We start from the raw sequence: 26,730 nt of genomic DNA on the forward strand, positions 1-26,730 counted from the left end.
CATTCTACTTTCTGTCTCTATGAATTCGGCTGCTCTACGGACCTTATGTAAGTGGAATCACAGTATTTGTCCTTTTGTGTTCGGCGTATTGTACTTAGCATAATGTCCTCGGGGTTCATCCATGTTGTAGCATGTGTCAGAATTTCCTTCCCTTTCGAAGCTGATTAATATTCCGTTGGGTGTATACACCACGTTTTCTTTATCCATCCATCTGTTGACGGACACTTGGGTTACTTCTACCTTTTGGCCACTGTGAATGACACTGGCATGAATATGAGTGTGTGCGAGTATCTGTTCAAGTCCCTGCTTTCACTTTTTTGGGTATATATCCAGAAGTGGAATTTCTAGATCATATAGTAACTGCATGTTTAATTTTTCGAGGAACTGCCATAGTGTTTTCCGTAGCAGACACGTCCTCCATTTAGTTTTGCATCTGTGGTTTTCTCCTCTATGAAATGGGCGTGGTAGTATGACGACCCACCTAGGGTTGCTGTGAGGCTGAAATGAGGTGGTGTCTGTGAAGGTCCCAGCAGAGTGGACGGCACACAGTAGGTGCCTAGTACGTGCTCATCCTCTACACTTACCTGGGGAGGTGGAGCTCTGTTAGCTCACAGACACGTGGGGTCACCCTCTCTCTCCCGGTGTATCCCTCAGCCATGCAGCCAGCTGGCCTTCCACTTTGGGAGTCTCCTGCCCTCAGTCTGTCTTCCTCTCTCTAACTCTCCTCTTTTTCCCAGGCTGTGGCAGAGCTCCTGCAGACCCTGGATCTGGAGAAGAAGACAGTGGCCGTGGGGCACAGCCAGGTGAGTAGAGCTTCTTCCTTTTACCGTTCTACCCATGACATCAGGGACGCACGTAAGACCTGAGTCTTGTCCTTCCTCAGCATCCACTACTTCTGTGTGTCTCCTTTCCACCAGACAGGGCTGAACACAGGGCTAAGTGATTTCTGCCCTTGTTATGTGACAAGGCTGTAAAGACAAAATGTTATAATGTGGGAGGAAATAACATTGGGGAATATCATTTATTAGAGGTAACATTCCCAGGGACCTCAGTGGTCTGGAGAATTAACATCTGGACTTCAGGTAGGACTTTCGGAACTTCAGAAACACCCATCGTCACTCCGAGCCTTGTAACTTTTGCTTTGCAACCAACTGTAACGCAACAGTAGTCCTAGCGGATTAGCAGCAGTAAGTGAAAGGAGAGGGCACGAGAAGAAGGTACATGTTTTTAGGTCTGAGAGACGTAGATTTCTCCAAGCTGGTGTTGAGCCAAAAGCCCTTCCAGAAAAGTTGAAACGTCTAGAGAAGAATTTCATGGAGCCCTAATATGCTCATACATCTTATAAGTTTTCAAGAGGGAAAATATAGTGTTTAGGGCTCCCCAAATGATCTGACCCTGGGACCGTCACCGTTTTGTTTTTGTGGAAGACCCATTAACACCGCCCAGAACTAGTGTTCCCTGGGTCATAGTGTGGGGAGTGGGGAACAGAGGTTGGAAACTCAAGGACCAGGAGGAGGGCAGGGGAGTAGGGACAGCGTTTAGAAATACAAACTGGAGAGAGAAGAGACCAAGGGACCACCTCCCCACTTACTTATCTACTGATTGATTAATGGCACCCAGGAAACCTTTGTCAATTAATTGCCTTCCACGTTCAGGTACCGTGTAAAGTGTTGGTGGCATTATTGCCCATTAGTACCTCTTGCAAAGTGAAGTGTGCTGCCCCATCACACCTCTTTCCTCGGAGAGCTCACAGTCATTCACGCTGGTCATTGCTCCCTAGACACACTAGCCTCTCCCCGCAGGCTTCTTGGTCCTTCTACAGCCTGTGGTTGAAGCTGTTAGTCTGCTGTGCTTCCAACCTGATTGATCCTGCCGGGAGCTGGCAGCAACTCTGTGGACATTTCCAGTAGAGGAGATAAGCCCCTGGGTTACTGGGCTCCCACCACAAGCCTGGTGCTATGCTAGGCAAATTCATATATTATTCCTCTTTTCCCTCACAGTCTCTCGAGATAATTACAGTATCCCTTCTTCACAGATGAGGAAAATGTACCTCTGGGAAGTCAGCCCCTTTTCCAGGTCCTCTAGGGAGCCAGGAGCACAGCTCCCATGGAAACCTGTACTGGTCCAACCCCCAAGTTCTCTTCAATACGCTGTGGGTTCTGTTGTTTATTAATGGAAATATACAGCAAATTCTTTACACACAGATGTTTATGGTCTTGAATCAGAGGAATTCTTCTTCAGCTCCAAGAACTTCATCCTTCTAGACCAGTGGTTCTCAAAGTGTGGTCCCTAGACCGGCTGCAGCAGCATCACCCGAGAGCTTCCCGGAAACAGAACTCTCAGGCGCCGCCCCAGACCTACTGATTCGGAAACTCTGGGGATGGAACCCTGCAGTCTCGGTTGTAACATGCCCTGTAGGGGATTCCAGTATATGCTCAAGTTTGAGAACTACTGTTTAGATAAATTACTTAGTTATTTCATGCATTTCAAAATCAGTCCCTGTGATCCCATCAGCTATTGAAGAGCAGGGAAGAAAACAGCAAGATGAAAAGTCACTATACAAAGTCTCACAGTGGCGAGGCAAGATGTCTACCAGCCGAAAACATCCCCATAATAAAACATTATTATTATTAATACTTGGCATTCACTAAGAAACTGTCCAGAGCAAATCAAGGTCACTGTGCCCTTTGGGAAGCCAGGCAAGGCAATAGACTGAGATCTTTAAGGGCAGATGCAACTCTCATGCTTTGCAGGGTTCGGCACTTAATAGGTGGGAAGGCTGTGAATAGGGGAAGAGAACAGGCTGACCTGGTCCACACCCAGGCCCCACCACTGCCTGTGTGAATCTTAAGTGATTTAGCCTCTCTGAGCCTCAGTTCCTGCATCTGTAAAATGGACCCACTGCTCTCTACCCCCCAAGCTGGCTGTGGGACTCAGTAAATTGTCCTTCAACAGGGGCTGGCTGTCATCATTTGTGGCAGGCATTTGCCAACGGGGCCAGGATGCTTGTCAAACAGGATAGCGTTTTAATGTTTAAAGAATTAAACTCCTCTAATCAGGAAAATTACTAAGAGGCGGGTAGCTAATTCCTCAGCAATACCAGAAAGGAGACTGGTTGCCATATTAGATTTTTAAACCTTGGCTTGCCTAACTGGCTTCCAGAGATCCCTTAAAGATAGGGATGTTGGGATGTTACACTCTGCGTGGGCCCGATAAGCAGCTGGACCCCTGAAAAGTGAATAATTTAGACTTTTCTTTGTGATTCTCAGCCCCCGGTACCTTATCGAAGCCTGTGCCGAGGGCCATGACATTTATGAAAAAGGTGGGATTCCACATGCCGTCGGCCTTCTGGTCGGAGTATGCTCTTAAAAGGAAAAGAAAATAAATCAAGCTAAGATTCTGCAGCGGCGATGACTTACTCCCACTCTGCGTATGGTCGTTTCCAATTATCTTTTTAATGAAAGCCTCATACTTAATCAGTAACGGTTTTGGCGGCACTCGCTGCCTTTTGTAACGTATGGACTAGCGCCGTCATCACTTTGATCATTGATTTTTTTTTTATAGCAGCTTTTGGGACTCACTAGCTTGTGAAATTAATGCAGTCATTATTGAAGCAATCTGATAGGTAATGAGTCAATCGTGTGTTTATTTCAATGAGGCTAATTGTCTTGGTGGTCCTGGCTGATAGTGTTCTGTAAAGCGATGGAGGGTTGCAAAACAGAGTTAGCACTGATTGGCTGCGCTAATTTCCATTCTCCCTCTGAGAAAAAGCTTACTGTGGGATTAGCAGAGTGGTCTTCATTACAGAAAATAGGTTTAAGGGAATGGAGAATCGATTGAGACCCTTTGTTCCACCTGGAATCAAATTGCATTTCAGCCTCAAACTCCCGGTGTTTGGATCATGTGAGCGAGGAAGTGAAGCTTCTTGCCGATGTTGAGAACGGGTACAGGGCGTGGACTTGAGGTCCTGGGTTCGAGTCTCAGCTTTGCTGACCACCAGCTCTGTGAACTTGAGTCAGTGACACAGCTTCCTTGAGCTGACAGATTCCTCGTGGGACTGTTCTGCATATTAAAATGGGACATAGGAGAAAGAGCTTTGAAAAATTTAGATGCCATGCAAATGTTAATTACATTCAGTGACAATTGTAGTCTCGTCTGGAGTCAGAGAGAGGGAAATAAATCCCGGTGTTACCACCTGCTGGTGGAGGGTTGTTGGCACATGCCTTTTTTAGCCTTAGTTTCTCCCTCCGTGAAATGGGGGGATTGTTGTAACTACCATGTAAGATTCTGCATGTAAAGTGCTTTGCCTGCATACCAAATGGTTAGTTCAGATCCAGAACACAGGAGGGCTCCATCAGTGTTAGCCATTGATTGATAATGTCATGGATTACTTGACAATGTCACTGATCAAGGTGGAGCTCACCAGTGGCTCCAGAGAAACTGAACACCTTTGGGGCTACAAGCCACATCTGGCAAAGAAACGCACAGGACTGTGCTTAGAAATAAGCGGCACCAAGGCGTCTGAAACGTAACCCTCCCCTGTCACCGACTCATACATATCCCAGCAGCAGAGTGTCTTTCCTTTGCCTCTGGGGAGGCGACAGCAGCTTTAATGACCCCACCGCGTTGGCCGGGGCAGGCCTGGCCCCAGAGCTTCTGGTTCCCTCTGAAAACCCTCCCGTGTTCCCTGCAGTCTCTTGGGGGCAGCTGCGAGGGTGCCGGGGAGGCAGTGATCACTTTGCTGCAGGGGCCCTCATCCATTATTGATGCACCAAGGCCTGGAAACTGTTTTCCGCTGTGTTCTGCTCAATGCCTACACCTCCCGCTGGTGGCACCCGCCAGGCCCCATCCCCTCCTGACCAAGGAGGGCTGCCCTCACTTCCCCCACATTCTCCGCCCCTCCTTATAAGGCAGGACCGAGTATTTCTGGGGTGGCGCTTGTCTCAGGGCCAACAGCACTTATCAAAAAAGAACGCACACCCAGGACTGACACCAAGCCCATGATTCTGCATATCCTGGGGTGGGGCCTGGGAATGTGCATTGACCACCTTCCCTGGGTGATTCCGGTGCACAGAGATGCTTAGGCGGGTCTGTCCTACCAGTGGTTCTCAAATGAGTGTGTGCATGAATCCCCTGGGGATTAAATGAAAATGCCAGTTCTGATTCCGCAGCTCTGGGGTGGGGCCTGAGATGTTGCGTTTCTAACAAACTCCCAGGAGGTGACAATGACCATGCTAAGGTGCATGGACCACACCCTGAGCATCCAGGGGCCAGAAGAAGGGGAAGAGGAGGCATCAGGAGGCAAGATGCTCTGACCATTTAGACCCCCAGTCAAGGGCAGCTACTGACAGATACTTCGGGTAGGTCTAGGAGAACTGGGGTCTGAGCGGCAGCCCCTCCCACTTGAGGCAGTCTGATTCGGTGGCAGCGAAGTCACCCGCAGCCTTCTCTCCTTCCAGGTCTTCCTCAAGGCGGGCGTGGTCTCCAGGCTGGAGAAGCAGCGGGAGAAGCTGGTGTCTCACAGCATCATCTTGTTGCAGGCGGCTTGCAAGGGCTTTCTGTCTCGCCAGGAATTCAAGAAGCTGAAGGTGCGAGGGCCCAGGTGCCTTGTGAACCTGGCAGGGGCGTGGGATCGGGGAAAAGCACCATCTGTGCTGGTCTGGGGGCTGTAATCCCTGCTTCTCATGCTTCCTCTTGTGCACGAATCTCCAGTGGGATGTTAACGTGTGGATTCTGGTCCAGTGGGTCTGGGGTGAGCACGGGGTCTGCCCGTCTCCCATGATGGTGCCAGTGCGGCTGGTCCACAGACCCACCCCGAGTGGTCAGACTTTAATAGACACTTTGTAAGATGATATGATTGTTCTAGGACACTGACATCAAATCACCACCGACGTTAGCCTTGGTCAGGATATCCACGAGGTTGTCCAAGCCCTCCTGGGTTGGAAATGGTTTCAACCGGTCCCATCTCTGGAGAACTTGGCTTTCATGGGTCAGCAGAGAGCACGTGGGCAGGACCTGGCCACAGAGGCCTTTGGGACCAGAGGGCAAGGTCAGAGTCCTCAGTCCTGAACCACCCTGGGCCACCATCCTCAGACATATCCGGAGACTGAGTCTCCTTTCTGTAGCCTGCATGATGGAGAAAGGCAGCACAGCTCTGGAGACACACAGGAAGCATGTTCGAATCCCATCTGTACCACATAGTACCTGAGTGGAGGTGACATGAGATAATGTGCACATAGTACAGTACGTGGCTCATCGTTACTGCTCGGTAAATACCAGCTGCCATTGCCTTAGTGTTGTCGTTGTTAATTACTGCCACCAGAATGAGTCTCAGCGCACATGCCTCCAGCTTATGTGAATTGGTAAATTCCCTTGTACATACTTGGTAAGAACAGAAAAAGGCAAGAACATTAATAGTGGAAATACTGTAGGCAGTTTTACCAGCGCACTGCACTCAGGTAGTTTATGCCTTGGGATGATTTGAAATAGAGGTTAATTAAGCGCCTGGGCTGTGTCTGCAGCCAGACTGCAGGGGTTCATATCCTAACACTGCCACTGAGAAGCTGTGTGGCACTGGGCATGTAACTGTACCTCTCTGTGCCTCAGTTTTCCCATCTAAAATGGAGATAATAGCAACACCTACCTTCACAGGGCTGTAGTGAGGACTAAGCTGGTGCGTGTAAGATGCTCTGGGCAGTGTATGGCCCGTAGGAGGCGCTGTGCCAGCTGTACGAGCCTTGGCTGTTGTGATGGTGGCAAAGGGAAAGGACCTCTGGCTTCTTAGTCAGCTTGATTCCCACCTATGGTAAGAATGCACTAGGTCAGCGGTTCTCGAAGTGTGGTGCCCGGACCTGCATTGTGAGTAATGCAGGTTCTCGGGCCCCACCCCAGACTCACTGAATCCGACCCTCTGGGGTAGAGCCCAGCCGTCTGTGTTTTAACAAGCATTCCAGGAGATTCCGGTGCACACTGAAGAGTGGGAAGCATGGAATTTGTGTTTAAATGCGCTTAAAATAATATCCCTTCCTTAAATATCAACTAGCGACATAATCGTGGCCACTGTTTCTCGCGGGCAGTGTCAGGGATTTTTGAGGATAGTTTTTGCCTTGCACAGTGACTTTTGAGCCTGATCCCCATGTAAGAGGTGACCCTGTTGTTTTATATAATATTTTGTACTCCTTGTCCTATTATTATTGTTATTAGATTATGCAAGATTAAACTGTGGCCTAATATTGATGCCAGGAGCCTGACTCCATGAAAGGAAGGTTTTGTTTTTTTTTTAAGTTTACCCAATCCCTTCCACTAGGATAAATCCATTTCCTGTACCCCCTTTGCCACCCTCTGCCTCCTTCAACTGGGCTGGGAAAGGCCCTTCAGTTTCCACTCTCCCTCCCCTGCAGATTCACCGGCTGGCTGCCCAGTGCATCCAGAAGAATGTGGCTGTATTCCTGGCGGTCAAGGACTGGCCGTGGTGGCAGCTCCTGGGCTCCCTTCGGCCCCTGCTGAGTGCCACCATTGGGGAGGAGCAGCTCCGCGCCAAGGAGGTGGGTCCACAGGGCAGGCAGGGCGCCTCCCTCCGCCCCGCCCCTTAGTGTTTGCATCCAGACCCAGTGCCCCACCCCTTGAAATTCTTCATCTGGGAATGCTCCACCAACAGCCCTCGCTGCCCCCTTGCAGATATCCCTCTGCTCCCTTCGACACAGACCTCCCTCCACCATGTGGCCAGCTCCTCTGTGGGCTAGTGGGTGCTGGTCAGAGGCGCCATCACCACCTCGGGGGCGTGCAAACGCTCGCTTACTGCTCATCCGGGAGACTCAAGGGGAGAGTTTTTGAGTCCTTTATCTTCTTATCTCTCAGGGGGCATTCCCCTTACTCTCCCTTCTACCCTATTAGCACCCACCTGTTATAGATAACTGCTCTGATTGGTTTCTGGTTTATCCTGCCTGTTGTTCCTTTTTGCAAAAATTAGCAAATACAGGCATTTCTCAGAGATAGTGCAGGTTCAGTTCCAGACCACCGAGATAAAGTGGGTATCACAATAAAGTGAGTCACGTGAATTTGGTGGCTTCCCAGAGCCTACAAAAGTTGACACTATACTTTAGTCTATTAAGTGTGCGATAGCATTCTGTCTAAAAAAACAGCATACGTACCTTAATTGAAAAATAATGCTGTTGGAAAAAATGCACCAGTAGACTTGCTCAACACAGGGTTGCCACCAACCTTCAATTTGTAAAAAAATGCAATGTCTGCAAAGTGCAATAAAGCCCAGCTCAGTGAAACAAGGTATGCCTGTATACACACACACACACACACACTAAACTAATGGTTCCTTTCTTTTTTACACAAAAGGTAGCATACTATGTTTTCTTCTGCAACTTGCATTTTTCACTTCAAAATATATTTTAAGAATCATGGCATGTCTATTGTTTTGGATTTTCTTTAAAAAAATGTTTTAACTGAAGTATATTGGACCTGCAACATTGTGAATTTAAGGTGTGCAACATGTTAATGTGATACATTTATATATCGTCACACGATTCCCATTTTTAAAGAAGTCTTCCTTGTTCCCTTTTCATGGCCACATAGGCCTCCTTGGTGTGTGTGTTTCATGGTTCACTCCACCAGCCTTCAGTGCGTGGGCATTTCAGTTGCTCCTAATGGTGGTATTGTAAACCTCGTGCTGACCCACTGGCCAAAAAGTGATAATTAGGGAAGACAAAGAGCTGAGCACCCGTCTCACTCGGGCGTGCCCAGTCTCAGGATAAGCAGCGGTCCTGTTCTGAGTATTTGCATTCAGCCCCTAGACTGGGCTGGTATAGACCAGACTTGCGTGAGCAGAGACATTGCTATTCAGAAATGGTCAAAGAAAACATCCCTCGTAGGAACTTGGCATCTGGGTGTCATCACAGATAGGTTGCTGAATTGCCTACTTCGTTCCCTGGCCACTCTTTATGTACATGGAACCTATACCTCCAGTGCAGAATGGCTTCTGTTAAGGTGTTTGCTTTTGTAGGCGGAGCTTATAGCGCTGAGACAGAAGCTAGAAAAGTCAGAGAGGTCTCGGAATGATCTGCGGCAGAACACAGACCTTCTGGAGAGCAAGGTAGCCCCATCCCTCCTGTGTGGGGTCCCTGTGCGGGGGGAGGTCTGCTGATGGAGAAGGTGACGAGGATGAGCCTGGCATCGTGCTAAGTGCCTTCGGGCCTCCTCAGAGTAACCCCGTGAAGTGCATGCTGTTACTGTCCTCGTTTTACAGAGGAGGAAACTGAGGCTCTGGAATATTAGGTACCTTCCCCAGGCCACACAACCAGCAAGTATAGAGCTGAGATTCAAACCCATGTCACTTGGCTCCAAAGGGAAGAATTTCTTCAATAAGTCACAAAAGCACAAATCACAGGGGGAAAATGATCACTGTGACCCCAGTAAAGTAATCAACTTCTGATTGTCAGAGCATAAAATGGAGACACACCACATACTGGGAGATGAAATTTGCAACACATATAATTGATAAAGAGTAACCAGGATATGTAAAGAATTTCCTCAAATCAACTGGAAAAAAGGCAAACACTCCAGTTTTAAAAAATGGGCAAAAATTAGGAATTGGCAGTTCCCAGGAGCAAGAGTTCTGATGATCAGGAATTCAGATGGCCAATAAACTCATGAAAAGATGAGCAACTAACTAGCAATCAGGAAATGTGAATTAACACAATAGGTGTCATTTCACGCTTCAGATGGGCAAAATCCAGAAGTCTTATGTAGCCAAGTGCTGGCAGGGGCGTAGCAGCAGGAGCTCATGCTGCTGGTGGGAGTGTAAATTGATCTCATGGCTCTTGAACAATCTAGCATTATCTCTGAAAGATGAAGCTGCCTGTACCCTGTGGCCCAGCAATTCCACTTCTAGATACACATGCAGGAGAAACTCTCTCACCTAAATGAAAAGACAAGAAGCTTATAGCAGCAACATTTGTCATGTTGAAGAAATATGAACACCCGAAAGGGAGTCTGTTGACAGAATGGATGAACACATTTTGTTATACTAAAAACTCAGTTACCAAAGTGAAAATGGATAAAGAGGCAGGCGAACTATGGCCCACAGGGCAAATGCATCTCGCCACCCGTTCTTTGTAAGTTTTACGGGCACACGGCCACGCCCATTCACCTGTGCCTAGTCTCTGGCTGCCTTCGTGCTGCAGAGGCAGAGTTGAGCAGTTGTGACAGACTGTATGACCTGCAGAGATTAAAATATTTACTGTCTGGCTCTTATAGCAGACGTTTCCTGACCCTTCAACCAGAGATACATGAACCAACATGGATTGCCCTCGAAAACAAAATGCTGAAGGAAAAGGATTACTTTACAAAAGAATGCCTAAAATATGTTACAGTACATATCAGTTTTTAAAATGTGCACAACAGCACTATACAGTGATTGGGGAATACACCTATGTAGTTAGGGTGTAAAGATATTCATGGGAATAATAATGCCGGATTCTGCATAGTGGCCGACTCTGGGGGATGGAAGGGACACGCGACTGGGGAAGGTTGGGCTGGGGTGTGTGTGACTGCAGGCTGGGGTTTTCTCTCTTTGGCTGGGGATTGAGTTCGTGGGCTGGGGATGAAGACGTGAACCGGATGGCCCTGCCCCCAAGGAGACCTCAGATTACAGACCCCTACACGTCTTCATTCCGTATAATGTGGGGGCACGGTCACTGAGCTGTGGGGAGACCACGAAAGAGCTCTCCAAGGAAAACTTGCCATCCCATTCAGCTCTCGGGGCCCGGATGAGGGTGAGGAGAAGAAGGCATGTGTCTGAGGCACAGAATTAAAAGGGGCACCAAAAAACTCAGCGAGATAAATAATATTTAATGCACTATCTTTTAAGAGGTAAATTGAATGCAAAAAATCCAGGATTGGGCTTCCCTGGTGGCGCAGTGGTTGAGAGTCCGCCTGCCGACGATGCAGGGGATGTGGGTTTGTGCCCCGGTCCGGGAAGATCCCGCATGCCGCGGGGCGGCTGGGCCCGTGAGCCATGGCCGCTGAGCCTGCGCGTCCGGAGCCTGTGCTCCGCAATGGGAGAGGCCACAACAGTGAGAGGCCTGCGTACTGCAAAAAAAAAAAAAGAGAAAAATTCAGGATGAGCAGAATATCAGAATTTTAAATAAATGCAGGGTTTACGGGTCAAGATTAGGGTGAGGCAAGTGACGAACTCCGCATGGTGGGATCCTGTCTTGATTCTTTATTTAAAAGTTTGATATTTTAGTTATCACAGATTTTTGGCATTAATTTTGATTTTCTTAAAGATTGCGTTAACGTTTTTAATTTGTCTCGATTTCTGAGGTTTTCGGTGCTCCCTTCAATTTTGCACCCTAGTTGAATGCTTCGCTGCCTTTCTTCAGGAAGCCCTGGGTACCTCACAGGCTTCTGGTGGAGTTCAGGTGGAGCTTATTTCTTCCCTTGTTCATCACATACTGTGTCTGAGCATCTCCCGTGTGGCAGACATTCAACCGGACCGACCCCTTGGATACAGCCAGGGACAAAGCAAAGTCCCTGTCCTCACAAAGTCTCCAGGCCAATAGAGGGAGACAGATCACAAGTAAATAAACACGCAAACTAGTTTCAGATCGTGGAGTGCTGCAGGTATTAAGCAGAGCGAGGTGACAGTGGAGGGAGGTCAAGTGGGGGCCGGTGTTTCCTGAGTGGTCAGGGAAGACTTCTGTGGACTGAGATATTTGAATGTAGATCTGAACGATTTGCTGTACCCGTTTCTGTGCAGATCTGGAGGAAGGGTAGAAACAGCAAGTGCAAAGGTCCTGAAGCAACATGAGATAAAGCTCAGTCCAGAGCAAAGCTAGAGCGTTCTCTGCCGGCGAGGCTGTGATGTTGTCATTACTGGTAATGTTGCTTGGTTTGGTTGATGGCTAATGGGGACTGAAATTAGATTCACCATCAAGCCAACATAACTCAACCTTCACTCTACGTTCACAGCCTGAGTTGAGCCTCGCTGGCTCACGTGGGGCATGGAATGAAGTTGGGGTGGGGGGCTGTCTCTTTTCCACCCTTCTCATCCTCCCCGTGATTGTGTCCACTCTCCCCACCAAGGGTCCTCTGTCTGCTTAATCCATACCCACGGTCAGGCAAGAGGCAGGGGCCCCTGGAAGGGAGAGTCACGTCTGCACACAGAGTTAGGAGAAGCTGGACGGGCGGGGCTGCTGCGCCATGAGCCGGTGCCCTTCTCGTGGACGAGACTGTGAGGCGGAGACGAAATGACAACTGAGAGCGCCTTACGTTCTCCATCGAGGCTCCAGAGGGCCAGCGGCCTGACCTCTCTTGCTGGAAGTAGCAGCAGAAGCAAAAAATCGGAGCTCTGTGGGCTGGTGGGGAATATCGTTGACTTCCCGGTAGAAATTCCTTCCCGCCGAGCTGACACTTGATGCAGTAATTCATCTCGAGCTGTCAGGTTGGACTTGGGAGTTTGCGATGTGTCAGCTGCTGGGGGAGACTTGGAGAGAGGGATGCGGTGAGCATCTTTAGCATCTAGAGCTCCAGCTTATGGGACGCTGGGAGGAGAGAGGGAGGGAGCCAGGCTTCTGAGACCTGAACCAAGCAGAGATGTGTCAGCACCTACGGAATATTCTGTCCAGGCTCTTTTTGTCTTTGTATCACACACGGTTGAATGCATGGGGCCTTGAAAAAATAAGATAAAAATTTAAAGCTAAGAAAATCAGAGCAAAGGGAACTAAGAGTTGAGGAATATACAAAGCCAGGAAAAGAGTTAGAATATAGACATTTACCATTGGCCTCTGACTCACTCTTACTTCACAGCCTTTGCCTGTGCTGTTCCCTCTGCCTGGAACATTCCTCTCCACCCTCTTCACCTGGTAAATGTCTGGTCATCCCTTATTACTGAGTTCAGGTGGTGCTTCCTCCAAGAAGCCTTCCTTGACCCTCTAAGGGTGGGTTAGGCCCCCACTATATTCTACCCCTGGCCCTGTGCTTCCTTCCTCTCACAGCATTGATTGGTGCAACCTAATCACCTCCTGTGTCCCAGCTAGACTGGGAGAACCCAAGGGCAGGGATGTGTCTTGCTCATCACGTCAGCCCGGCCCCAGGTACAGAATAGACACAGAATGGGTGAGTGGAACCTTTCAAAGTGGGCCGAAATTTTGACACTGAGCTTCCTAGCAACCAAAGCAAAGAGGAAAACAGGATATTCCATAGACATGTTGTGCCTAGGTTAAACACACACACACACACACACCCACACACACACCTGTTGCTTGAGAAAAAAGTAACTTTTCAGGGTATTGAGATAATCTAGATATTAGAGAAGTTTCTTTGGTAGCATCTCCTTGAAATGCAAGCCAAGGGTGTGATGCCAGTGCCATAAAGAGAATTCAGCCAGGAGTCAAAGCAGCGCTTTATCCAGGAAGCACATTTAGATGACTGAGTGTTAGGATTTCTTCCTCTTCCTTCTCAAACCCCCCTTTCTGCTGCCTCTTCTTCTTCCTCCAGTTTCTCCTTTCCTTCTGCCTTTTAGACTTTATGGTAAGGTCCAACATATAAAAAAGTGCCCACATCTTAAGTGTACAGCTTAATGAATTTTCACAAAGTGGACACACCAATGCAACCAGCACCCAGAGTGTGACACAGGTCACTCCGAGCTTCCCTCAGATTCCCCCCTGGTGCCCCCTTTCAGCCACTACCCTCCACCCGTAACCACCAAACTGACTTCTGACACTATAGATTAGTTCTCTCCCTGTTTCTGCACTTTACCTAAATTCATCAAAGATGCGTACTCATTTGTGTCTGGTTTCTTTCATTTGACATCATTTGTGCCATTCATCCACCTTGTCATGGGTGATGGTGGATCACTCCCTCCCTTTGCTGTAGAGTAGTCCATTATGCACAGAGACCACTTTCTATCCCTTCTACTCTAAAGGAACATTCAGTTGTTTCTCTTTTTCAGCTATAAAGAACAAGCCTGCTGTGAACATCCTCACACGTGTCTTTTGGTGCACAGGTCATACACTTCTGTTAGGAATACACTTAGGGATGGAATGGCTGGGTTTTAAGTTGTTTCTGTGTTCAGTTTTCGTAGATGCTGCCAAACAGCTTGCTACCGTGTTTGTGTCGGTTTGCACTTGCACGTGGCCACAGGTGAGCATTCTGCCTGCTCCACGTCCTTACCTGCGCTGGGCCTTATCTGCCTTTTTCATTTAGCGATTGTGGTGGGTGTGCACTTGTACAACGTTGTGATTTTAATTTGCACCTCTTCACATGTTTTTGGCTATTTGGTTATCCTCTTTGGCAAAGTGGTCTTTCACGTCTTTTCTGTTGCTTTACTTGTTGATTTGTAGCAGTTCTTTATATGCCGTGGATATAAGGTCAGTTGCTCAATGTAAGTAGTACACATGCCTTCCACTCTGTGGCTTGCCTTCTCTGATGCAGTAATTTGAAGTGTTTTCTGAAGCCCTGCGTCTCTTCAGACCCACCAGAGGGCGAGGAGGAGGTCAGAGGGCTCCAGGACTCCCAAACCTGCATCCATTACAGTATATGCACTTTTTTGGTTTCATTCTGTTTTTATCGATTCTCAGGTGCACATTATTTTCTCCCTTTGTACACCTCTGGACTCAGGATGCATCTTACAATCAATGGCAGCTCAGATTTGGTGAAATGTAGTATGTTGGGGCCCAAGTAAGATTCCTTTTGAAGAAAGGGCTCTAATTCCCTTCCCTCCCCACCACCTCCCACCCACGACCTGGGCAAAGCTACTGGTGATTTATATTGCTTGCTTTTGCGCTTTAAAGAGCATCGGAATGATCCAGAGAGCTGGTAACCCTGTAGCTTCCCTGGTCCCATCTCTCAAGGCTTTGACCCAGGAGGGAATCTTGGAGGTGGGGGTCCTTCAGTGCTTCTTCACCAAGCCTTGAGGTGACTCTGATGCGGGAGGCTTGTGCTGTGTTAGAGCAGTGGTGAACGTGTGTCACAATCCCCGAGAGGACGTGTCAGGATGTAGATCGCTGGATCCCGGCCTTCGAGGTTCTGAGTCGGTGGCTTGGGGTGGCCCTGGAGCTTCTGTGTTTCTAATAAGTTCTCAGGTGATGTTGAACCTGCTGGTCCAGGGATCACACTTTGAGAAACATTAATACGAAGTGTCTCTTCCCACATCTCCTTGCACGCGGTTCTCCTTTTCTGGAAGCGAGTTCCTGTTGACAGTTGGGGAGCAGACACTCCTTCAGGGCTGTGCCTCCTGAAGACCCCTAGCCCCCTTCACAGCGTCTGCACCCCACCCTCGTCTCAGCAGGGGAAACGGCCGCAGGACCGTGGCTGAAACGTGGTGTTGCCTCATCAGTGGGAGCTCCCACTTGACGGGTTTTAGTCAAAAGACAGCATCATGGCAGAATGATTTGAGTGCTTCATTTGCGAAGGAACAGAAGAGGAGACGAGGAACCTCTGAGTCGCTGGCTGTAAATCTTCTTCAAGCGCGCAAAATCGGCCTGCATGCCAAGTGGGGTTTTTTATTTTCACAAGGAAGCAGCCAGTCTAGTAGGGAGCCCTTGGCAGGCTGCGGGAGCACGTGGCGGTGCGTGAGAGAGGGGCGGTCTCTTCTCTCTCTGGAATATATCCAGGACCTTATTTACGGCAGAAGACGGAGGCCCGTGCGCTCCGATGTCTGGCCTCATTAGCCCAGGAAGTTTCACTTCTGGGTAAAGAATTGCCAAGAGAATCACCAGGATGCAGCGGGGACTGGAGACTTAGGGCAGAAGTGCGTTAGCATAGCCCTGAGGGAGGTGGCTGTGATGGCCGTGATGTCCAGCAGCAGCTGACCTCTAGGAGGGGACAGGAAATGACTTGCTGGGGGTCACGGGCCTTGACCTCAACCCGGCTCTCCTGCCGCCTGGTTCCGTGCCCTGGCACAGCGCTCTGCCTCGGTGGGGACGGGATGTGGTAGCCCCTCGTCCCCAGGAGAATAAAACAGCCTGGTTTCCTACCTGACTCAAGATATTAGGGTCTCTCGGGCCTTCACTGGGGGCACATGCCGGGGAGGGCATCCTCCTGGTGGACAACCAGCTGCAGAGGCTCTGCCGACACTGGGTGAGCATATTTAAAGATGGCCTCAGTGGGGTGAGCCAAAGCCCCACAGAGGAGGGCTCGGCTGGAAAGTCCATTCTGTGTGCCTCTGCTTCCCCAGGTGAAAATGGGGCCCATCATCTTGTCTCTAGCTGCCTTGCAACGCAAATGCAAAAGCGGGGGCTGTACGAGGCGGGGATGATGACAATTACCTGCCCTGGTGCTCTGGGACAGGAGCGGAGGGTCCATCAGGACGGCTGACCTTGTGCCCTCATTGCTGCGGGATTATAGGCAAATTCCTCAAGACTCTGAGCCCTCGCGTCACCATGAGTAAGACGGTGACAGTGATATTACGCATTCCTCCGTGTAGGGCTGTGTGAGGAGGTGTCTGTAAAGCAGCCATCACACTCCCTCTGACGCATCCCCACTCTGACTAATACACAGTTGATATTTTTTACCTCCCCCCCCAGCAAACTGAGTTCCTCAAAGACAATGGTACATCTTAGCTATAATACTGCATCCTCCAAGCATTCAGTGGGCATTGAATGAATGAATGGAATAGTGCCGAAGTTAGGAATTAAAGTAACATTTAATGAGGAGTGTGTCTGTGCCAGGTGCTGTGATAAATACTTTACCTGCATCATCTCATTTTACCTTCAAATCACACTGTGAGGGAGGTGTTAGTACCCCACGTTCTAGATGAGGAAAGTGAAGGTCGTAGAGGGGAAGTGATTTGTCTGACATCACACAGCCCGTGACTAGCAGAGCTGGGATTGGAACCCAGGTCTGTCTGGGATCCAGGAGGAGCATCTACCCAGACTGGGAATGGGCTCAGGGAGGGCTTCTCAGAGGAGGGGTCTTGAAGGCTGAGCAGGCCCAGCCAGGCCATGGGGTGGGGAGGCATTCCAGGTGGAGGGCAGAGCAAGGGCAGAGACAGAGAGCAGGGACCTGATCTGGCACCTGCAGTCCTGGCGGTTGGAGTGTCTCATGGAGCAAGGGTGATTATGGCGTGGGGGTCAGGCCATGAAGCTGGGCCGGGTCACAGGGGCTGTGAGAAGCATGTTAGAGGGTTGAACTCCATCCTGAAGGTCGGGGCTGGACCAAAGAACATTCTCAGGATGGGATGTGTGGGTGACAGCACCTGAGGGGTTATTATCCTTTTGGGGGGTGCTAGGGTTCCTTGAAGACCCTTTCTAAAGCTCGTGAAAGCCCGTAACTGTCCCTTCTCCCCCCAAGGTCAGTCGGTGACGTGTCCATCCCCACATGTCCCGCTCAGGAGATGCCCCTTCTCTCGGCATTCTTAAGGCAGCGGCCCATCTCCACCGAAATTTGCTCCTTGGTTTACGCGCATTTATTCGTTCACTCAGCACGTGTTCTTTGAGCCCCCAAGAGGCAGTTTGATGGTGTGGTTAGAAGTGAAGGCTCAGGAGCCAGGCTGCCGTAATTCATAGCCCAGCTCTGCCCTTGGCTGGCCGGGTGTCCTTGGCCGTCTGCACCCTGGTGCGTCATCTGCAGTCTGGAGCCGTCAGTACCCGCCTGTCTGCGTTGCCGTGAGGGTTCTGTGGGTTAGCCTGTGCTGGGCACGCCGTCAGCACCGTCTGTGGTGGTGATTGTGACTAAGGTATTGCTGTTACTGTCACTATTACTGTTACTTACGAGCAGGTGGCGGCCCCAGCTGGGAAGAGAAATACAGTGGTGCCGGCACTGGTGTCTGCCGGTGTCTCTGGGGGCCCCGGGGGATTTGTCCTGAGTCGTCCGTGATGCCTGGGGCAGCTTTGGGGGCAGATACCGTGAGACCTGCTTAATCTCCTTGACCAGCAGACAGCGGCCCCCCTGCCCCCCCCCGCTGGCCTTGCTGTCAGGCCGCCCTTCACCTGTCGATTCATTTTCTCGCCTCTGTCTCTTTTCTCTCTTCTGATTTTTTTTCGATTTTCTGTTTTAGCCACTCAGGTTGATGGGGATGGGGGCTTCCCTTCCACGGGGGGTCCACAAGCCTCCCTTTGGCCATGGCCCCGTGGAGTGGTTGGGGTCCAGGTCTTATCAGGCCGTTGACCTGCACCCGCCGGCTGTTCCACATCTGCTCCAGGAGGACGACGATTCCTGCTCTGCTGCCCCCAGGGGCCCAGGGGCAGGGGATTGAGTTGGACAGTGGATGCGGGACAGAGGACCGTATGGACAGAGGTCCAGCCAGGACCTGGGAGTGAGACCGCCCCGGCGGACTCCCTCCGAGACTCATCATCTCTGATTTGAGCACATCGTTTCACCTCTCAGTGCCTGTTTCTTGTCCTGTGCAAAGACCCTCCTCATAAGGCATCTGTGCCCAGTGCTCAATAAGCTTATGTCTGTCCTCAGCGGTGGATGAGTGAGCTGTTTCTCATTCAAGGGCTTATTATGAACAAATCCTTTCGGTTAAACTGAAAAGTACAGGAGGAGAGGGCAAGGGTGCTGTTTGCTCTCGACGGGAAAGGTGGCTTGGGGTCAGAGGGTCCTTGAGTATAAGAGCCCAGGGCAGGGTTGAGGCAAGACACGTGGGCGCCTCACATGTGGTTTTCTTCTCTCCCCAGCTAGACAGTGGAGTCTTTGAGGGCAGGGGTGCTTGTATCATGAAGGGCAGGTGACAGTGACAGCCCACGGGACCCCACATGTGCTCGGCACTTAACATCCTTCAAATCCCCGTTACCCACTGTTGCCCCAAACTGCGCATGGTGTCAGCGTGCAGGATATATTATTTCTGTTTGTGCAAAATGTACAGCAGATTAATTCATTTCTGTACCCCCCTCTCTGGCAGGCCCTTGGAGTCGTTGTCCCTAAGTAGAAAGACGGTTTCTGATGACTTGGCCAAGTGATGGGCCCAGGGAGGCTTCCAGAATAATTGCTGGTTAACTGGTCCTGGAGCAATCCGCAGAGGACCCTTCTGGCTTTGCAGACCAGGCTCTCCCCTCATTAACTTGGCCTTCATTTTGCACTCACCTAATAGCTCTGGGCGTGGTGCCTCCCCCTCACCTCACGGACAGAGCCCCCAGACCCCAAAATGTGTGAAGGGAGAGGGCTTTGTGGGGACAGGGGGAGGTCAGGGGCTACTGTCTCTATTAAAAGCTGCTGTCGTTTCCCCAGGTTGAAAGGACTAATTGTTCTTTTGTCTCCAGACTTGGGGTCTGTGGAACTCAGAATTAATGCATTAAATTAATTTTGTGCTCCCTTTGCTCAGGCCCATTAGCACAAATTAAATTTCATACTGATTGGCTAAGGCAGAGGGAACACAGTTGTGTATGGGATCAGTGCTGATCTCGGGGATGCGGGGCATGTTTAGGGGTGTGATCTGGGGTGCTCCTGGATTGCACTGGCCTGTAGTCAGCACCCACTGCAAGTGATCATTTTTCCAGCTTGATGCCTTTGCACATCCATAGGCAAATCTAACCCATCTAAAGCCAAGTGAGGCCAAGATTAGGAGGCGATCCTAGCTATTTCTACGGCAGTAATTCTTAAACTTCGTGGTGCTGAAGAATCACCCTGGAGTGTGTTGAAATTCACATTCCTGGGTCCCACCTCAGAGACTTCGGTTTGGGGGATCTGAGGATCCTGAGATTTGTATTTAAACAACCGTCCAAGGTCATCGCAATGAATACTTTAGAGACAACAGTGCGGGGAATAGCAAAGGAAGCCCCACCCCAAAGACAGCCAGGAACACGGCCAGAGAGCCCTTTCCCCTTTAACTGGTGGTCAGTACTTGGATGTGAGGGATCTGGGTCCACATCCACGCTCTGCCGCTCACTTGCTGTGTGACTTCCGAACGCTCCCCTTAAGCCTTGTTTTTTTTCTCTGTTCATTGAAATTGGCATTTTGGCCTGAGCTGTCACTGGTATGGTCAGCAAGATGGGAGGGAAGCTGATGGGCTGGAGGAGAAAGAAAGGTGGGGGGCATAGAATGGACAGGGCAGCCCCAGCTCTATTTATGGTTTAGACTATTTAAAAAAGATATTTTTGTTTTGTGTTTTTCTGATGACAAAAGCGGTTTAAAAAGTCACCAGTACAGAAATGCATCACAAGGAAATTGGAGTCCTCTGTGAGTCCATCCTTCAGGGGTCCGTGCGGGGGGAATCCCCATTGACAGTTTGGGAGTGCCTTTGGGGGGAATCCCCATTCACAGTTTGGGAGTGCCTTTTTCTGTGCAAGTACAGACAAAAATGGAAACATGCCAAATGTTCTGTTTTTTTTTTCCCCTTGGCAGTATGACTTGGGGATTTTTTTTTTTTTTTTTTTAATGTCAGAACACATAGATCTGCATCCTCCTTCTTCATGGGGCAGCTGAGTGGTTTTTGAGGCTGCCTGTGAACTGATAGTGTTGACGGGGGCTGGATTCCACACCAGAAGGGCCACCTCGAGTCTGTGTGAGAGCACCACACAGCCGCCCCTCGGTACCACACACAGGGTCTGATGGGAAACTGTGGTGTTTTGACATCTTTATATGCAAGATCTATGGCATAGAATGGGATTGCCAGAAGGACAGGAGACATCACCTAATTCAGTGCATTTTGTAGCTCAGGTGACCACAGCCCCAGAGAGCAAGAAACTCGTCCAGGGTCACGCAATATGCTGGTTGTTGTGTCTGAACTTGAACCCTGTACGGGGTTCTTACCTCTATTTTTTTTTCTTTTCGTTCTCTCCCTCCGGACTTGAGCCATTGCCTCACACGAGGGGTAGCCTCAGTTTCATGAGGACTCCTCTTCTGTTCAAGGTCAGTTCTGTGCCTCTTGGTCTAAACTGTCCACTCATATGTTTCTCTCCTCACTTTCTTTGGCATATCCTTTAACCCAGAAGACTGTATTTTGGAACAATAAGACCACAGAAGCACTGACCCGTTTGGTGTTTGTTGTTGGCCGGTTACTTTGGGGGGTAAAAAAAAAGTCAGTGCAAGTGGGAATTCATTTAAAAATAAACATTTTTATTTTTAACTTTAAACGTGTCTACCTCAACTTACTGAGGTAGGACCAAAGCCCTTTTGAGGATAAGCGCCTGACCCCAGACCTGCTTCTTTTTTGGACCACACCCCTAACACACAGCTACATGATTTCCAGTTTTGATTTCTTTAAAGCAGAGCAAATGGCAAAGAAATTTGAATGCAAAAGCCTAAATTTTTTACTTCTGGTTTTTTCTTTATAGTTTTTACACCTACACCTGTTTGACAGAATTTTAAGAAGCAACTCACTTGTATTTGTTACGTCCAAAGCATTCAACCTAGTTTTCATGGAAACTCTTTGCCTGGTCCCATTTTACAGGTTTATGTAATAGCTAATAGGATAGGTAATGGCGGTAAAAGTGTATGAGACATAAACAGGTTGGGAGCACACACAGCCGATACCGGGTGAGCGTGGCTGTCACCTGGTAGGGGCAGGTGGACCCTGGGGAACCGTGCAGGTGTTTCCTGGCTGAGAGCATCCCTGGGGGGTGTCATCCCTGAGCGTGTCTTACTGAGGGAGCCTGTTGGTTGGCCCAGTGAGATGGCTCCCTGAAGGACGACTAAGGAGAGTTTCTACTAGAACAAGTGGTTTTTAATTGAATGCTTACTGTGTGCTGGGCACCGTGCTAAGCTTTACGTGGATCATCTCAATCCTCATGACAATTCTCTCAGTTATCCCCCCCCCCCCGCTAAAGCTGAGAGAACTGAGTGTCCGAGAGGCGTCCTGCCTGGTTCAGAGTGTTGAGCCAGGCATTCTAACACACCTGGACCAGTAAAATTCCAGCGCCCGTGCTCTTAGCCACCTTATGCTGAAGGGTTGCCTTGCGAGAAGACCCAGTGATTAGTGCAAGGGTGGTCCTGTGGAGTGTGTGTGGAGGCGGAAGGGTGTGCAGCGCCCGCAAGTAACCCTGCCTCCCCCTCCCCCTCCCAGATTGCGGAGTTGACCGCAGAGCTGGCCGAGGAGCGCTTCAAAGGGGACGTGGCCTGCCACGTGCTGGAGAGTGAGCGGGCAGAGCGGCTGCGGGCCTCCCGGGAAGTTCAGGAGCTAAAGGTGAGTGGTCGGGAGTGCCAGGGGTGGGAGCGGCTGAGCAGAGTGGCTGGGAGAGGCGGGCCTGCCACCACCCCCGCCACCCCGTGCTCACATCTGGGATGCACAGGCTTACCGACTCCCACACTCGGAGTCCTGGAGGACATTTGAGTCTTCCTAAGTCTTGGCCTTGCAGGTGTCCTGGGTGAAGACTGTGCAGGGGGTAGGTGGCCAGTACTGGTTTGGAGGCACCTTAGGTGAGATGGCCTCTGTCTAGCTCCAGTTTGAAACCTTGAGACCTCTCTTCCAGAGCAAGTATGAGCAAGTCCAGAAGAATTTGGGAGAAGTGGAGAAGCAGTTGGAAGAAGCCCAGCAGAAAATTCGCTTGAATGATTTGGAAAGGAGTCACACTGGAGGAGGTGAGCCACTGGGACCCATGGGATTAGACGCTGGTGGAAAAGCTGTCCTTTTATTCCACTCATTCACATGTACTGCGCACGCACGATGCTCTAGGCGCTGCATTAGGGGCTGAGACGTTGGCGGAGAGAAAGGAACAGTCCTTGCCTTCTCAGCCCAGTGGAAGACACAGGCATTAAACAGATAGTCCAACAATATCCCAAGTGATAAATTATCAGTGTGGCAGGTGCTGTTTAGTAATAATGCAGAGAATGATTTAAAAATATAGTGGTTCTGGGCTTCCCTGGTGGCACAGTGGTTGAGAGTCCGCCTGCCGATGCAGGGGACACGGGTTCGTGCCTCGGTCCGGGAAGATCCCACATGCTGCGGAGCGGCTGGGCCCGTGAGCCATGGCCGCTGAGCCTGCGCATCCGGAGCCTGTGCTCCGCAACGGGAGAGGCCACAACAGTGAGAGGCCCGCGTACAGCAAAAACAAAAAAAACAAAACAAAAAAAAAATTAGTGGTTCTATGGATGGGCAGGGCACCCTTATATTTATATGAGTCTTTTTAATATAATTTTTGAGAAAGGCAGCTCAGTGGTTAAAAAGTGAAATCTGTAAAATCCCATTTCTGGATTTGACTCGATTTGACTCTAGACTCCATTGCTTATTAGATGGGTGGCTTTGGGCAAAGACATTATCGGGCCTCGGTTTTCTCATCTTTCCAATGGATGTAGCCATAGATGATTAATGGAAAGCGTTTAGCCACGTGCATGGTACAGAATGCTGAATAGCTGTTAGTTTATCATTGTTTCTGATACTACTGAAAGCAGGATCATTACCCCTGCTCACCACCTGTGGAGCACCGACTACTGTCCTCATTTAAAAGTGATGTCAGGCACTTAGCAGTTACTGAATGAATGGAGAGAGGGTGAGAGGACCCCTGAATTGCCCAATGAGAGGTATGTTCGGAGGAGCCAGGGGTTCCTGGTGGTGCCCGCCTTAGACGGTAACCTGGGGACTCGCCTCTCATGGCTGGATGGGCAGGATGACATCTTTGTCACCTCCTCTCCCCAGTCTAATTGAGTCCACTGAGGAGGATTCCCAGCGTGCCTGTCAGCCTTTATGAAACGTTGATACCATTCCTTCAGTGCCCCCAGAGAATCAATGCCCTAGAAACATCAGGGACACTCAGAGGAGCCAAGGTCGGAGGTGGTGGATGAGAGGCAGGGCACACTTGCTTCCTGCTCTCTTCTCGTTATCCTCTCCTCCTGGCTGCCCGCAGGGCAGGCGTTTACCAGGGAGGTTAATCCACAGGAGTCTGAGGTTCTCACATACCTGAGACCCAACAAGGCAGGGTCCACGCAGGGAGTGGGGAACGTGTTGGCCCAGAACCGGCACAATTTCCCCAGAAGAACATCAGCCCCAGTTCCATCCCGACTGTGATTTATGTCTGAATGATACTCCCCGGCCATTTGTTTTCCTGTGCAAAGATACGGGAGTCGGACGATGGGGGAAATGTGCTTAGCTCATGAGCACATTAGCTGTGCAGGCTTTCAGCTCGGGATGCTTATTCCAGGAAGCGAATCCACAAATCTTTTGTTTTTCATTATGAAAGTAATACATGCTCATTACAGAAAATTTCAAAAATACAGGAAAGTTGAAAGAAGCAATAAAACACTTCAATCACACCACTGCAGTGGCATCACAGCCTCTTCTATGGATCAAGGTGGAGTAGAAATTACTAAAAATATATGTTTTCCCACTATACATGGTTAAGTATTTAAAGAGAACCTTTTACGGTATGCGTCCAGTGCTGAGCCAGACTGTTGTGTGTCGGTGGGTGGTTTATAGAATTTTAGTTGGGCTCTGCTCTCAAGAAACTTGCAGTGTGAATGGTGAGGTCAGAGAAACCCAGGAAGGATGTGACTTTGGAAAACGAAGGGCTCACTTATACGTACTGGTGAAGAATGGTGCCCATGGGGAGAGAGGCTGGAGGTGGAAATCAGCCTTGAAGAATGGAGAAGTTTCCTCATCTGTTCGTGTTGCCCCCTCACACCCCTCTCTGGAGCACAGAGTACACAGGCTGCCTCAGAGATCCTTTCTGCTGCCCCTTCCTTTTGCAGGCTGTGCTGTTTGCTACTTGAGACTTTTTACCTGGTGGGGAGATAGGATTCCTTTCCTACCATGATATTATTCACCTTGATGGAAACTTGAAGAGGCTCTGACTTCTTACAGTTATATCATTCTTCTGTTTTATGTGAGAATCCCTATTGGGGTGAACTCCTACAAGACCTCAGTCCTACCATCCATTCATCCATCCATGTACCCACCTCTCCGTGCACCCTAACATCCATCCATCCACCTCTCCAGTGAAAGTTATGGAGTGTTTATGATATGCTGGGCATTGTAGTAAGTCCTTTGGACACAATCATGAACAAAACAGAGTTTGCTGCCCTTATGAGTCTGAGTCCTCTTCTGGATTTCCTTAAGTTCCTTTATGAGACTACTGGTCATGCTGTGTTGAAGCTGAATTTTTACATGTTTGTCTCCACAAGCAGATACTTCCAGAAGATAGAATGGTTTCTTATTCATGATCCCTTGTGCCTGGCATGGAATAGTGTGCCCAGTGAGTGTTTGGATGGATGGAAGGTAGATGGAACAGTGGATGATGGATGGATGGATGGATGGAGAAATGGATGGCTCTGTATCTTAAACTATCTGTGCAGTGTTTTCCACATCTCCGTTACCTTAAAGGATGTTACTCTATTATTCAGTTAAAAGATATCACAACTTACTGTAGCCTGTTCTCTGCAGCCAAACAGTTTTCATCACACCAGCAAATGGTTTTTTTTAGATTTTTACCAAATCAAGGGATTGTTTTGCTATCACATAGAGACATCTTGCGACCAGTGTGTCTGTTGCTCTTCATTTAATAGGCACTTTAATTATTGCTCATTGATTTATTTGTTAATTAGTTCAACCAACAGTCACTGATTTTATACTCTTGTCACCCAGTGTGGTAGGCCAGTAGGATGACTCCAGTTGGTGAACTTGCGTTACCATGTGGGGGGGAACGGCTGTGTGTGTGTGGGACTCTTCTAGAGGGTGTGGAGAAACCCGCAAATGACTAAAACAGCTCCCCTACCCTCAAAAATTATGGGCTTTCCTTGGGGAAAAAAAGGTCTTTGCACACTTGTAGAGAAATTGAACAGTGTAAAACGACCAAGCTTAAAATAGTGAGTGGTCAATAACGTTAGACACCTGGAGGTAGTCAGGGAAGGCTGCCTGGAGGAAGTGGTTTTTAAAGCTTGGACTTAAAGTGGGATTTCCTAATCTGAAGCCTGAGGTCAAGCCTCAGGGATTCTATTAGCACTGTGAAATTGTGCACAAAGAGCTAAGACTGTGGGAGAGAACCACCCTCGTTCACTGAGCCTCCCGTCCTGGCCTCTCTGACTCTGTTAAACAGTGGACGAGTGGCAGATGCGCTTCGACTGTGCTCAGATGGAGAACGAGTTCCTCAGGAAGCGTCTTCAGCAGTCCGAGGAGAGGCTGGCCTCGGAGCTGGCGTCTAGGAACGAGCTGGAGCAGAAGGTAAGGCCGGGGAGGGATAGTCTGGGTTGCAAAAGTGGCAGCGATTGGGCAGGGTCTCACCTCCCTCTTCAGGGTGTTGGCTGAACCCAGGAAGGGAGAGAGGGCATCACCTGTTCCGTGCTTCTCCGCCTCCACTGATATTACACATGCAGGCCGCTATGGGATATGGGTGATAGTTTCTCTACATGCGAGTGGACTAAAGAACATGAAAGTGAGCTCAGGATACCTGAGTTCCAGTTCCCTTTCTGCTTTGACCTTGTGGAAAGCACTTTTACCTTTTGGGTCTCAGGTTTCTCATCTGTAAAATGATTGTAATGTGCCCTTAAAATAGTCAAATGATATCAGCCCCCATTGCCCCTAGCCTAACCTGCCACCTCCATCTCTCGTCTAGATCAGAGCAACAGCCTCCTAACTGGTCTCGTTGCTTCCAGCCTCTCCCCTCAATCACACAGCAGCCAAGGGATCTTTCAGCATCTCTTTCAGGTCGTTCTGTTATTGCAAGTTAGACTGACTATCACTGGGAATTGTTTGCCTGTGTGTTCTGTAAATTTTGATTGTGAGTTCATCTTCCACAGGCGCCTCTCACACACCAGCCCCACGTGGTCTGCATTGTAGATGTTCCTTTTTTCCCTTCTGACTCTTGTGGTGAGATTTTATGTGTCTTTAGCTTTTTTTTTTTTATTATTGAG

The 26,730-nt window shown here is 49.4% G+C and overlaps 1 protein-coding gene across 3 annotated transcripts in view; it reads left to right on the forward strand.

Annotated features, from left to right (window-relative positions):
- MYO18B (myosin XVIIIB) overlaps window positions 1-26,730 on the forward strand; it is a 232,527-nt gene that overhangs the window by 83,575 nt on the left and 122,222 nt on the right. For all 3 annotated transcript variants that reach the window (XM_089894624.1, XM_089894623.1, XM_089894622.1), the window contains 7 exons: window positions 738-803; window positions 5,460-5,588; window positions 7,401-7,544; window positions 9,014-9,103; window positions 21,956-22,075; window positions 22,362-22,470; window positions 25,917-26,041. In XM_089894624.1, the coding sequence (XP_089750750.1) occupies window positions 738-803; window positions 5,460-5,588; window positions 7,401-7,544; window positions 9,014-9,103; window positions 21,956-22,075; window positions 22,362-22,470; window positions 25,917-26,041 (783 nt within the window). The remainder of the gene's footprint in view (window positions 1-737; window positions 804-5,459; window positions 5,589-7,400; window positions 7,545-9,013; window positions 9,104-21,955; window positions 22,076-22,361; window positions 22,471-25,916; window positions 26,042-26,730) is intronic.

The sequence above is a fragment of the Delphinapterus leucas genome, chromosome 14, assembly GCF_059928025.1.
Source record: "Delphinapterus leucas isolate spDelLeu-1000000601 "Yukka" chromosome 14, BTC_Dleu_Yukka2, whole genome shotgun sequence".
NCBI lineage: Eukaryota > Metazoa > Chordata > Mammalia > Artiodactyla > Monodontidae > Delphinapterus > Delphinapterus leucas.